Below are 13,589 nucleotides of genomic sequence, written 5' to 3'. Positions count from 1 at the left end.
GGGAGCTTCATTATCCAAAATGATTGACATTAGAGAGCGTTAACTCAATGTTACCAATGAGGTGATTTAAACAATATGTGCAAATAACAGAGCCAACTGCTGCTGAATGGTAAGAGCCAGAGCAACTGTTTTAGCTGCAGTTCTCTGGCTTTGGTAGGCTGCTCTTTGACAGTTCTGCTTTCCCCTGAGATTTCCACTTTTATGAATTATGATGGAAAATCAAATTGTATGTATTTATATTTGCCACTAAATTCATATCTATTAACTATACACCCACACTAACTGTCAGAAAGGATAGCAAATACATAAACAGTTGATGATAATTGATCTGAACTGTCACACTCTCTGTGATAGCATAGAAAGTGTTCTAAAAGTCATGTTTCATCGCTTAAGAGAACAAATGTTTAGTTTTCATGTTTTGTTCCATAAGCCACAGGACATGTCTTTTATATTATTAGAAGTTTTACTTTGGGAATGTTAGTTTGGATCTTTGAAGAAATTTTGGAAATATTTATTTATTTGCTGGGGGCAGGGAACTTTAGGGAAGTATCAGACTCAAGACAAGTTATATATACATTATATTCCTTGCCATTTTGACCAAACCAACGTTTGAGAAAAGTATTTGAATTATGCGTGAAAAGTATTTGTTTGGTGCTCTGTAGTGAATCTTTATTACTCTACATAAACTTTATTTTTAAATATGTACAGTCCAGAAGGGTAATTAGACAAACCTTGTCAGCCTCCAGAGTTACAGACATTGGGAAAATAATCCAGAAACCTTTTCTTCATGACCCCTTACTGTGAGGCCTTTGTTTCCTGTTGCTGTTGTCACTCTCAGTTACTTCTTGGCAATAAAGGCTACGAGGGCTAAAGCAAATTTCTCTCCTTTGTTGCAGTTCTTTGTGCTCAGGGCTTACAGGCTAAGGACAAAACTGGCTCAAGTGACCCATATGTTACTGTGCAAGTTGGCAAAAACAAGCGAAGAACAAAAACTATTTTTGGAAATTTGAATCCAGTATGGGATGAAAAATTCTATTTGTAAGTAGAGAAAATGCTGTTGATACTGCTTTTTTAAATCTACATTTAGATAATATAACTCTACCAAGTGAAATGTTGGCTTAATTTGAAAATATGTTTTGTCTGTACTATGCATATTTATAGCATTAGGAAATTAGCAAGTTCTGAATGGAGAGAGCATCAAAATTTATTGTGTCTTTTTCTTACAGTGATCATGCAGCTTACAATTAAGTCTTTTTTGGGATCTGTTGGTGGTGTCTAATTATTCTAGTCTTTAAGGGAACTTAAGTAACAGTTTTCATACTTCAGCCTCACATACCAAGTATTGTCATTAGAAATGCTTTTCTATGTGCCAAATACTGACTATGCAAGGTAAATGTGTTTTTGTTTGACGCTGTGATTCTCTGAGGTATAACTCTCTGAGGGGAATTTGGTGGTAACTGCTGTGCTCCAGGCTCAGGGTTGGTGTGTTTATAATGTCCATACTTTTAGAGAGTGTTGCCTGAAAGTCAAATGTGGAGAGTATGGTATGAGGGCATTGTTTAGTTTATTCTCATATTTCTTTCCTCCTATAAAGAGGGAAGAAGTTGTCACTATCCCCTAACTGTGCAAACAGTTTCTGTGAGGGTTAAGCCATTTGAAATAGAGCCCTGTTTTGTTCTAGAAGGTGCAGTGTCATAACATAACAAGTTAACTTCTTAAGATCTAGGAATTCCCTGGGTTTTGGCCAAAATCTGCTACCTTATACAGGAGGAGGTTATTGTTTCAGTAGAGTGTGAAAGAGTATTGGTCCAAGATGCTGCTTCTATTTGTCTGGAAAAGGTACTAGAGAATCCGGCTGAATTAAACAATGTATGCCATTCCTTTCACAGTTTCAAACACTTGTATTAGAAATAAATAGATACTTCAGAGAAAAGAGACACCTAGAAATTTTTATAAGCTTATTCTATCCAGAAAGTGTTTTCCTTTTGAGTTAACTGTGTTACTGTGGTAACAGCTGAAGTGTCATACCTCATTGAATGGCTTTCAGTGTCCAAAAGTAGGAGGTAATTACGTACTTGCATTTTAATTGTAGGAATTGCGTAATGTCAAAAATTGGATGAGCAATTCAGAAAATTTCATAGAAAGATTGTTGAAGGTAGTTTCTCAAAGATGTGAGCAGGGCTGCAAAAAATCCCCAGAAACTTGAAAATATTCAATTTTTTTTTCCCCAGCACTAAGTATTATTATCATCTGCTTCCCCAGGAATATTTATACTCCCCTCCCAAGCCTTACTATAGCATGAACCTCCTGAGAAACTGCTTTGCACTGAATACATTTCCCAACATTTTAATAGCACATGTGTTTTCTAAAATAATCTCCCTGACTTAGTTAATGCTTTGGATTTCAGCTGACAGTATATGAGAATTTCTAAATTGTATTAAATAAACTATAAATGTTTTACCAGAAGATTAAATCTAAAGTAAATCAATATAACTATTTAATTGACTCAGGAGGTGTTTTTTAAATTAGGCTCTATTAGTGGTAATTGGTATTTAAATCCTGTTGAAAATCTAATATTAACCATCATTATAACTTTTAAATTATAAAATGCAGAAATAAGATGTTTCAAAAATCTTATAGTCTTATGCATACTTATCATACCAAAACATGTTTTCAAGTCTTCCCATCTGTTCCAAATGAGGACTTGGAAAAAATATTGGCTCCCCACTGTGCATTTGCTCTGTCATAGCACATGGAGTGAGAGCAGTGTTCCTGTTCTTAGAACCACACGTAACCCAGATATGATTGCATGATAATAGTGAGAGAATGCTTCTGACAAAATGTAGCCTGACCCCCTGCTAAATGACCATGGGACACTGGCACAGATTTGAACAGGGGACCTCATAAAGCATAACTAAAATAGAGCGTTTTGGTGCGCAAGGTAGAGAAGTAAATAGGTCAGCAGATGTTCATTTAATATAGGTGCTAAGGGCTTTGATCCTTTCTCCTGGCATTATTAGAAATGTGATAACATTGGAGGCTTTTTCAATGAAACATGAGTGATAGGAGAGGTTCTTTCAATGCCAGAGCAAAGGAAGGGTCCTGCAGCTGTCACCTTCTCCTTCTGGTTGAAAGAGGATACAAGAAAAGGGACTGCATTTTCACTTTTTTTAATTACAGGAAGCTATATTTTGGCTATATAGTTTTCAGCTTTGTAGAAACCTTTATATTGATGCACTACAATAAAAGTCTACTCTCATTCTTTTCTTGACTATTTGAAACAGTTGTTTACTGACATACAGAAATCAGTTTTTTCTGACAGGGTTGTCTAGGCTAGCACACATCTCCAAATTGCCCTGCTGACTTTGCAGGTACCACATGTCCTCTGGCCATTCATAAATACTCCAGATACTATTGTATAATACAAAGATCTTTCAAATAACTGGATGATTATTGCACATTATTTATTTTTCCTATTTTGGCTGTCACTAAGACAGCATAAGGGCTCTAATAAATATTTTCATTGGATTTATATTGCTACCTTCAGTGCATGAAAACATTTGCTCAAACTGATTTCAGTCATCCAGCTGTAGATGTTTCTTCTTTAGAGTTACTTTAAACCATGGCACTCGCACATTATTTATTCTGAAATAAATGATTGGTGGATTCATTTTAAGTAATATTTACTGTCAGTGGCCAAGAGGACTTCACCAAAGTCCCTTTAAACTGTTGTTTTGTACATTCTTGGTCAACTGAACTGACTTTTAAAAAATATTATCTTCACTCTACCTGAAGATAGCATGGTTGGTTAACTGCTTAAATGGTGCTTCAGTTTCCAGTGATATCTAAACACAGTTTTGCCAGAATTGTTGAAATAGCTCAAGGATTGCCTACTAAGCAAGAGTGTATAACAGAGAATTGTATTACATAAAACCAATTGAGTAATAAAGCCTACACATTAGTTTACAAGACTCATCCATTCCAAAAATTCTTCAATAATCAGCCACGTTTCTGAGAGACATTCTGCTAATTAAAATAACTGTATCTCACAGCCTCAGCCCAAAGCAAGAGAGCAGAACACCTCTAAGAAGCAATTCCAATTATAAATTATTTGTTCGATGATAATATTTTTCAGTTTCAGAGTACAGCATGCATGGTCTGAGTCTTTTTTTCAAACTGCTGTCAATCCAGATTAATTATACAACTCTCTTTTTGTTATGACAGAGTAAAATAATGCAAGAAAAAGCATAATTAGTCTCATTCTACTTTATCAGAAAGCATGGCCTGTGACAACACTGCTAAAGATTTGGGACTGTCCAGACTAGAGAAGAGACAAGTAGTGGAGGTAAGGATGTCTTTAAACACATCCTTTCTCCTGAAAAGAGGAAAGGAATAATCTATTTTCCATGCTTACTGTTATAGTAGAACAAAAAGTAATAGCCACAAATTACATTTAGAGAGGTTTAAATCAGGCTTCAGAAAAAGTTTGCCAACAATGCGCTAATGTGGACAACAGTGGGGCTAATGAAATTCTGAAAGGCATATCCTGAAGGACCTGGAACTGTCTGTGAACACCTAAGAACAGTAGACCTAGAAATGGTGTGGATCTGGTTCTGACTCGCAGTAATAGCAATAACAATAAACGTGAGGGTAATAATAGCAATAAGTAGCTTCCTGAACTTACTGAGGGTAGCACAGTATCCCTTAGTTGTCATTTTAACACTGGGTGCAGATCTCTCAGAGGATATGTACAGTAAGATCATGCCAGTGCATCTAATATTAAATTTACATTGGGGTACTGTTGTAAAGATACTTTTTTATTCCAGTTTTATTACTCTAACCATTAGAATAGCTGGAGTTCTATGAGGATTATTTCATGTCTGTGTGGCATTCTGGAAATGCAAAAGTAATGTAGTGTCACCAGATTGTTGGTAAATTATTTAAACTATCGCTTCTGTCTTGCATCTCTGAATAGACTGCAAATTCTGTAGTTTTCAGAAGCATCAGTGCCTTCAAATCTCTGTGTGCTAGAGAACAATTCATTTCTCATCTTCCTGTATCACTCTTCTGTGAATGCTTTTACTGAGCATATAAAGCAGAGTGTCTAGAAGAGGAACACTGAAACTAGCATATGTTGTCTAGCCTTTAATTCCCTGGGCTGATTTTCCTGGAGTAAACAGAAGGAGAAATTCCACCCAGAGCTTCTGGACAGATGTTAGCAGTGACTAAAGCAGAACGTGCATGTCATTCCAGAGGTCTGTTTCTGAGTCTGGGCAGGTAAGCAGGATCATTCAGAGACAGCTCTGTAACTTTAGCAGTAACTCCCTGCAGTCACACTGCCACAGGGCAGGCCAGGAGGAAATATTTGCTCATCCACTCTTCAGTTTTTAAACACAAATCCACTCTATTTTTGTGGTCCTGCACAGGAGCATTACAAAGGTAGCAGAGCTGACTCTGTGCTGAAGTTTCAACACAAAGATGAGCATGAGTTAACACGTTGGTTGTCAGGTCTTGCCATGTTTCACTTACCGAAGATTAAAGGAGAAAAGGATGTTGAGGACAACTGAGGATATCAGGGAATCCTGACCATCTGAATAAATATTTATTTATCAGTTAAGTGTATATTAGAGGGAAATTTGTCTTGTCGCAAAATAATAGAAATATTATATTTGTACTGAAGTACTCAATTACTTTTTATATGCAGCATCTGCCAGAGAATCAAACCAGGAAAAAGATTTCCTGCTTTAATTTCCTATTAAAAGCACAGGTATGGTGATGAGGGTCTCATAAATACTTCACCAGTGACAGATCTCCCCATGTCGTTCTAGAAATCCCCTATCAATTATTTCTGTTGGGTGCACAGCTAAATGCAATTCAGGACTTTAGCAATGTTGAGTTGTAACTTAGAGCTACATTTCAGGAGAATTGAATAGCCTAGTTTCTTAAGGCAGCAATGCTTATTTGGTCCATCTCTATCTTCCTATATTTTGTATGTCCTTGCCAATAGCTTTTGAATTTTGTGATCAGTCAGAGGAATTTCACAGATTGCCAAATAGTATGTCTGTCATGTTCTGTGAAAATATGTGGTTAGAGAGAGATGAGATACTAACTGTCCTCAGTATGAGCTCACCCCATCACAGGTACCAGGAGTTCACATAAAGGGGTAATTTATGAAAACCCCAGCTATGGGAGTAGATTCAGTAGGTGATTGTGGTTGGCTGGATGTCAAGGAAGCCAGTCATAAGACAAAAGGAAACTGCACTTTATTAGTTTTGCTAATCACAGAACAATGTGCATTTTAATTACCAGAATTATCTGCAAAATTAAAATTTGGAATACAGGCAGACACAAGGATTTCTGTGATACTGAATGATGTCACAATGTGGCAGAGTAAAAGCTGTGCATGCCATTTTTAGTATCTGATTGGCCTTGACAATAATGATACCATTTACAGCACTTTATACTTCCAAAGCCCATTACCACCACTAATTAATTCTTAGAATACCCCTGAGGGGCGCTTCTTGGAAGATAAGTTGGAGTATTACTGTTTTAACACTGAAAACAGAGACAGATCACTAAGTAATGATAGTGCTTGGAATAGAATTCAAGTAAAAACTCTTAATCAAGTGTGAAAGTAATGCCCTGCTGAAGATGAAAATTTGCAGCTATGCTTCAAAGTCGTATTTAAAGACAAACATAGGTATGTAATATATAAAATATTTCTGTAGCACTAGTGAATGGATATTAAAAACAATACTTTGTATGGATGCACGTATTGTATGGATTTAACTGATGCCAGCTCTGTACTCGTCAAACTTCAGCAGAAAGTTTTCCACTAACTCAAACCTCTGCAGTCACTGTTGGGATATTCCAATCAAGTCATCAAAAGCCATCACCAATTAATAGCAAACATTCCTCATTGTGCCTTATAGAAGTAAGCAGTAATAGAGCTTCTTTTCCACTTCTGTGCAAATAAATGCAGGGTGCAGCTGGGAGTAAAAATTTTTTCCACTGTGTACTCTGCAGATTGCAAGTGAAGCCAATTCATTCCCTCAATACATCTAGCACTTTCTCAAATCCACTCAATCCAGGAGGGGTTAGTAAGCCACTTAAACTTACAAGAAATTTTTTAGACATGGCATGGTCCCTACTCTTTCTCCTTACCAGGGAATGGAGGTCGGGAAGAACATTAATGTGTCTTTTAAAAAAAGCAGCTACTTATTTTTCTGGATTTTTCTGATGGCCTTTCTTTTCTTGCTAGGATGTTTGTGCATACTTCTTGGTTTTTAACAAAAGCTTCTAACACACACTGGAAATACTCTTTTTTTTTTTTTCTTGCTTTTAGTATTATTCCAGAGTACTACTTTGGTAGTTTACTATATGTACTACATGGCATTCCTAACAAATAAACCTAACTGTATCTTTCCTAAGACATTTGTTTCATAATAGCATAAAGAAGTATGAATTTCAAATTAAAATTTTTAATGAGCAGTTATTGACATTCCTAAATGCAGTCTTTATGTATATATAATTCAATCAATTTATTCTCTTTATATGTACTCTCATATACATAATAATTTTTTTGTCCCTGGCAGTCTGGGTTGGTCTTTTTTTATCTCTGGATGTTGCAGATTGTTTGTGCTTTGACATTTGGTGTAGTTAAGGAAATGTGTGGAGATTGAGTTTAATTAATTAGAGAGAAGTACAGAGTAATATAGTTTATATATCACTTACATTTTGTGTTTTATTTTTGTTTTTCCAGTGAATGTCATAACTCTACAGATAGAATAAAAGTAAGAGTATGGGATGAAGATGATGATATCAAGTCTAGAGTAAAACAGCATTTCAAAAAGGAATCAGATGACTTCCTTGGGCAAACAATCATTGAAGTAAGAACACTGAGTGGAGAAATGGATGTATGGTATAATTTAGGTATGACTCTTACTGATTTTTTAAAACAAGTTTAGGTAGAGTATTACTGTCTTTAACTTTGTGACTTCAAAATTTGTAGCTTTGGTGCCAATGTATGACTTTTAAAGTATTAAACATAACAGGTTGATTTGAAAATGAAAGACAGAACCCACACTGCCCCGTCGCCCTGTGCCACTGGCAGGAAAGGGGTAGAAAAAATCAGGAGTGAAGTAAGCCTGTGAAGAAGGGATGGCTGTGGGGAAGGTGTGTTTTAAGATCTCGGTTTATTTTTCATTATCCTCCTCTGATTTTACTGGTAACAAATTGATTTTCCCCCAAGTCGAGTCTGGTTTTGGCCATGGAAGTAGTTGGTGAGTGATCTGTTCCCCATCCTTCTCTTGACCCATGGGACTTTAATCACGTTTTCTATCCCCTGTCTAGCAGAGGAGGAGAGGTGATAGAGCAGCTTTGGTGGGCACATACCAGAATCAACTATCACACTCAGAGTAGTCCAGGCTGTTGGTAAAGTCTTCATAACTAAAGGAAAATAATAAAAATTAGTACAGATGTCAGGTAAAAAATTACAGTAATTTCAATTGAAAAGGGGAAAGTAGTAAATAAATAGCTATGTGGCCTTGTTTGAATACAGGAGATAAAATAAGAAAGATTTTTTACTTCATAGTTAGATATTCTATTTTTTACTTCATAGTTAGATATTCTATTTTGTGGCCTGAACCGTGTGTGAGGTATTAAAAAACATTCTTGTTTTCAACGCAGGATTCCCTGGCTTTAAAAGATTAAACTAGAATGATTTATGAAAGCTTTTCATATGACATACATGTGTTCTTGGTAGTTCCTAATGTATTATTTTTCCACTCTTCAGAAAAGCGAACCGATAAATCGGCTGTCTCTGGGGCCATTAGACTGAAAATCAATGTTGAAATTGAAGGAGAGGAGAAAGTTGCTCCTTATCATGTGCAGTACACCTGTCTACATGAGGTATGTTGGAGAAATTATAGTATACAGTATAGAAATTACTGTTCAATTGTTGCATGGATAAAGAAAAAAAGGCTACAGAACATTACAACACTGAAACAAATAACTGCTGCTGTGCTTGAGGACAAGTTTATTTTAGATTTCCCGTTCTGTATTGCTGAGGAAGTATCAGATTCAGAGGCAAGGGTAGGACAACATAAAACCAACAAACACATCATTCCTGCCAGGAGGTGTTAGAAAAAGAGATTGAGCTAGATAACTCTACCTATACTTCTTTTGATTTAGCACTTTGTTACATGATTGCTAACATCAGGAAAATTCAAACTTTTCTATATATTACAGAAGTACACTGCAAAGAATTCTTTTGTTTTACAGTATACGTATTTTAGAGAGTGAGAAAAAGGAGAAACACAAATACTATAAAATATAATTTTCCTTTCATCTAGTTTGCTTTTGTCAGTATTGAAAAAAAAATCACCTCTGATAAATAGATGTGTCTTCTGAAAGATTTTTTTTTTTTTACTTTTCCTTCAAATAGTGATCCATGTAGAAATTCTGTTCTGGAAATACAAGTAGTTTCTGAAAGATGATAGCTAATACATGGCTGAAAGTTCACTACTATCATGTAGGCACAAAATCCCATTGTTCACCATTTGTAAAATCAGATATTTAGGGCACTTGTGCTGGTCAGTTTTGACCTGAAATTGCAAACGTTTGACTTATGAAGTAAATGACAATATTAAAATGCTTTAAGAGAATGCAAGACACAGTTATGGCCTAATTAGCAACATTGAAAGTATTTTGAGATTTTAGAGGTTTTTTTAATCACTGAAAATTGGAAATAAAATCTGTTAGATTTTGTGGTTACATATGAAGTTGTAGAATTTGTGGACACATATGGAGCTGGGCAATCTGAGAAGAATTCTATGCCATGAATGTCAGATCCTAGCTTTGCTCCCAAGAGTGCAAAACCTAAGCTTTGTTGCACACCTTGCACAACTTGAGAGGCATCTGCAGTATTTCTGTTAGCTCCCTGTAACTGAAGGACTTAAATAATGAATTTGAAATTTATTGGTCATGGATACAATTGAAATTGAAACACTCTGTAATAAGTATTACAACACCATGATTTCATTCATTAAAAAGGGTATATAAAAGAGAAGTTTCTGCACTATTTTATGTTGTAGTCTTTCTGTGCCAGTTAAAGGACAGGACTTTATATCAAGAAGATACAGTGTGCTGAATCACAAGCTTGCTGACTAGTTTGAGCCAGTCTTTGGAAAAAGAAACAATCCAAAAACTGACTAACAGCATATTGAAGACTATATGTAGGATATATTTTCAGAATGCTTCTTAAAAGACAAACTTTCATTTTTGAAACTTTTCTATGTGGTATTCACATTCTCTGACAGAGAGACATAATTCTCTCTCCCAGGATTTTTCCTGGGGAAGGCAGTGAGAAGCTCAGAGAAGAAGAGAAAACAATTCTTAGCTCGATTCACTGCATCTGTTGTGTGGCACATGTGGAATGTGTTATGGAGATTGTTTACCAAAAGAGATTTGGTTACTGGACACCAGTGAAGGTTGTTTTGTTTACTTGGCCAATTGGGTCAGAGACAGCCACCAGTTTTTCTTTAGTATTCTTTGGTACAGTATCTCTTTAGCATAGTTGGCACATGTGGAATGTGAGTATAGTATCGCTTTAGTATAGTATAGTATCTCTTAGTATAGTATAGTATTAGTGTAATATAGTATAGTTTAATAAAGCAATTATTCAGCCTTCTGAATCGTGGAGTCAGAGCACATTATTCCCTGGCTGGGGGATCGCCTGCTTTTACTGTATTTCTTACCTTTAGAATCTGTTCCATTACCTGACGGAAGTGAAGTCGAACGGTGTGGTGAAAATCCCCGAGGTGAAAGGCGACGAGGCCTGGAAGGTGTACTTTGATGATGCTGCACAGGAAATTGTGGATGAATTTGCAATGCGCTATGGGATTGAATATATTTATCAAGCTATGACGTAAGTAGCATCATGGCTGGCCTTCTGCCTTGTTGTCACCAATGTGTTTGAGGGAAGCAACGAGTCTCAAGCCTTTTGTGAATTCATTCACTGTTTCTCTTCCATTCCTGACTTTAAATTCTTATCATTTTGTCCATCTGATTCTTATTAAAGTGCTTCTCATCTGCAGTGGCTTTCAGATATAAGCACTTTATAAGCTGTTACTGGTATTACTGCTAATGCATTCCTTAATCCTTATGATACTGATATATAGCACAGTTCAGAAAGACTTCCAGTGTTCCAGATGCAACTAGAACAGTGTTTCACAAGCTCTGTACTCTTTTCTACTACTATGAAAGCTCACTAGTGGCTATAGTGAGCTTCCATAGTATAAGTAAATAATTTGTGCAAACCATTTTTAACAGTACTGAGACCTATTACTGCATCATCCATTCTGAAGTAGCTGTCTGAACACCTTAGAACACAGCACCATTGAGCTCAGAGGCCTGCAGACGTGAGACATCCATCATGTGTCTCAATTTATCCAGCAAAAAGTTTTCTCGTAAAAAGAACTATATTCTGCTGGAGCTGTAGAAAAGCAGGGGATTCCAAATGAGTCCTATAAATAAAAAATACCGACTTTTTTCTTACAGAAACCTAATATTGTGGGATTTTTAATCAGAGCATCTCTCATTTTTTTGCATCTCTTTACCTCCTAAAAAGAACAGTCTTATAATAAGTATGAAGGTACATAAAAATCTGAAGTTTTCTTTTCATTGCAGAATATGTTGACACCACCTACTATTGCAATGCACTTGTCATTCAGTTTATGTAGCTGTCTGTGAATTCTTGTAATGTTCATCTAATAGAAGTTCAGGGAATGTATTTTTTACTATACACATTTTTAATGATCTTCCTTCAAGGAACTTATCCAGCATTGCACATAATACTTAATGAAACTCGAGAGTTTCTCTGTTTTGTATTTAAACTACATATGGAGTAATTAATGTGTAGACTTTCATGAGTATTTGTGTTTCTGTGTGTAGTTTCTCTGTAGCTCTGTGTGATTGGTATGTCATGTATTAACTTATCCTGGTATTGTAGTTTTATAACTTGATTTTAAATTGTATGGGATTTTACCAAAATGTTAGTGATAGAGTTGTTCCTGCTGTTTCTATCAAAATGAATTCAAGTTTTGACCAGAAAGGAATTAAGAGTTATTAATGCCAAAGGATGGCTGTTATTAGCAATTTGTGTAAGAAATAAAGGGCTGATTTATCATTACTTTTGTCTTAACTACAGCCCCAGTAGTTGATTATCTCAGTATAACGTGGCTGTATTTTTGACTGACAACTTTAACTGTAAAATTATTTTTAATTTTTTCTTCATCTCTCAATGTACTTAAGTACTGCAAAAAATTCCAAAAACAGTTTGAAACTGATGTTAGAAATTCAGATGTTGCAAAAGTTAGCATTGCAAAAATAGCAATATAACTGATGTGATTTTTTACTTAATAGTTTACTTAATAATGGTAGAAATTGACAGGTTATATTTTTATATAAAGAAGATGCTTTATTTTTAACTCAGTGAATAACATAACATACAGATAATCATAGAAAGTAAGTAAATTTAGTCTGCACATCTAACATGGAGCTGAGCAAATATTCCAACACATTTTTTGGGAGTCCTTACTTAAAAATTCTAACCAAGCCATTTTAAGTTAATTGGCCTATTTTGCCTTCTCCTCTTTTTGTTCTTGCTTTCTTCTATGCCTTTTCCCCAAATTTCCTTGATGCTATTGACTGCAAACTAGGTATCTGAAGGCAGATGTAATGAGAAAGTGAATTTAATATTGATAGTCACAAGAAATAAAAGCTAAGATTTCATTGTCCCCATACCCTTTTATATTTTAAAATGTTTCATGTCAATAATGAGTATTTGCCTTTTTGAGGGAAGAGCCCCAGCCTGTTTAAGGTGGGAATAAAATCAGTGATGCATGTAATCTCAAGTAATACTTGCAGAAAAATATATATTCATATACGTTGTTTTGCTGAATCATCTGCAGACACATCTCAGAGCATTCAGACTTCGGAAAGAAGAGTAGTGCAGACACTAAGTCTATTTGTCATGAGGAATTTTCTTTTGGACTATTATCTCCTGGTTTTACTGGTTTTATTTCTTTTTATGAGATTACCTTTTTCTTCTGGAACAATTTTAGTGGCTGGAAGAAAATGTACAGCTTCTTGATTTGGAAAATAGAATTATCAGATTGCATTTGGTAAAAAGATCTTCTACAAAAACAAAAGCAATTTTCTACTATATGACAGAGAGAGAATTTGAATGCAATCACTTTGCCCAGAGGAATATTGTGTAAGAATATTTTGCTTGAGAATCTAGTTGCAGAGTCTACTGCATGTCTCATGATAACATTGGAAATTAAAATGTTTGTGTTTGTAAATTCAAAACTAACTAAGCTTTAATACCCCAGGATCCAGACCTCAGAGAGCATCTACACTTTATCAGGCTATGTGAGTTTTAGGGTGCTGCTAATGAGGTGCTCTTTTTGCCTTGATTTATTTTTTAGTATTAATATTTGTTTTAAAGTTAACTATTATTAAAAGTTTCAGTGCCACTTAATGATAGTCTTTTAATGACCCTTTTAAGTATGGATAGATGTCATATG

The 13,589-nt window shown here is 35.3% G+C and overlaps 1 protein-coding gene across 9 annotated transcripts in view; it reads left to right on the top strand.

Moving 5' to 3' along the window:
* Positions 1-13,589, top strand: part of UNC13C (unc-13 homolog C) — a 177,015-nt gene that overhangs the window by 87,496 nt on the left and 75,930 nt on the right. For all 9 annotated transcript variants that reach the window (XM_039723375.1, XM_039723381.1, XM_039723380.1 and 6 more), the window contains 4 exons: positions 897-1,038; positions 7,763-7,932; positions 8,795-8,910; positions 10,764-10,927. In XM_039723375.1, coding sequence (XP_039579309.1) covers positions 897-1,038; positions 7,763-7,932; positions 8,795-8,910; positions 10,764-10,927 — 592 coding nt within the window. The remainder of the gene's footprint in view (positions 1-896; positions 1,039-7,762; positions 7,933-8,794; positions 8,911-10,763; positions 10,928-13,589) is intronic.

The sequence above is a fragment of the Passer montanus genome, unplaced genomic scaffold (genome assembly GCF_014805655.1).
Source record: "Passer montanus isolate IOZ18808 unplaced genomic scaffold, ASM1480565v1 scaffold5, whole genome shotgun sequence".
NCBI classification, from domain to species: Eukaryota; Metazoa; Chordata; class Aves; order Passeriformes; family Passeridae; genus Passer; species Passer montanus.
Note: the sequence above shows the minus strand (reverse complement) of the source record. Positions and strands in the feature narration are given on the sequence as shown.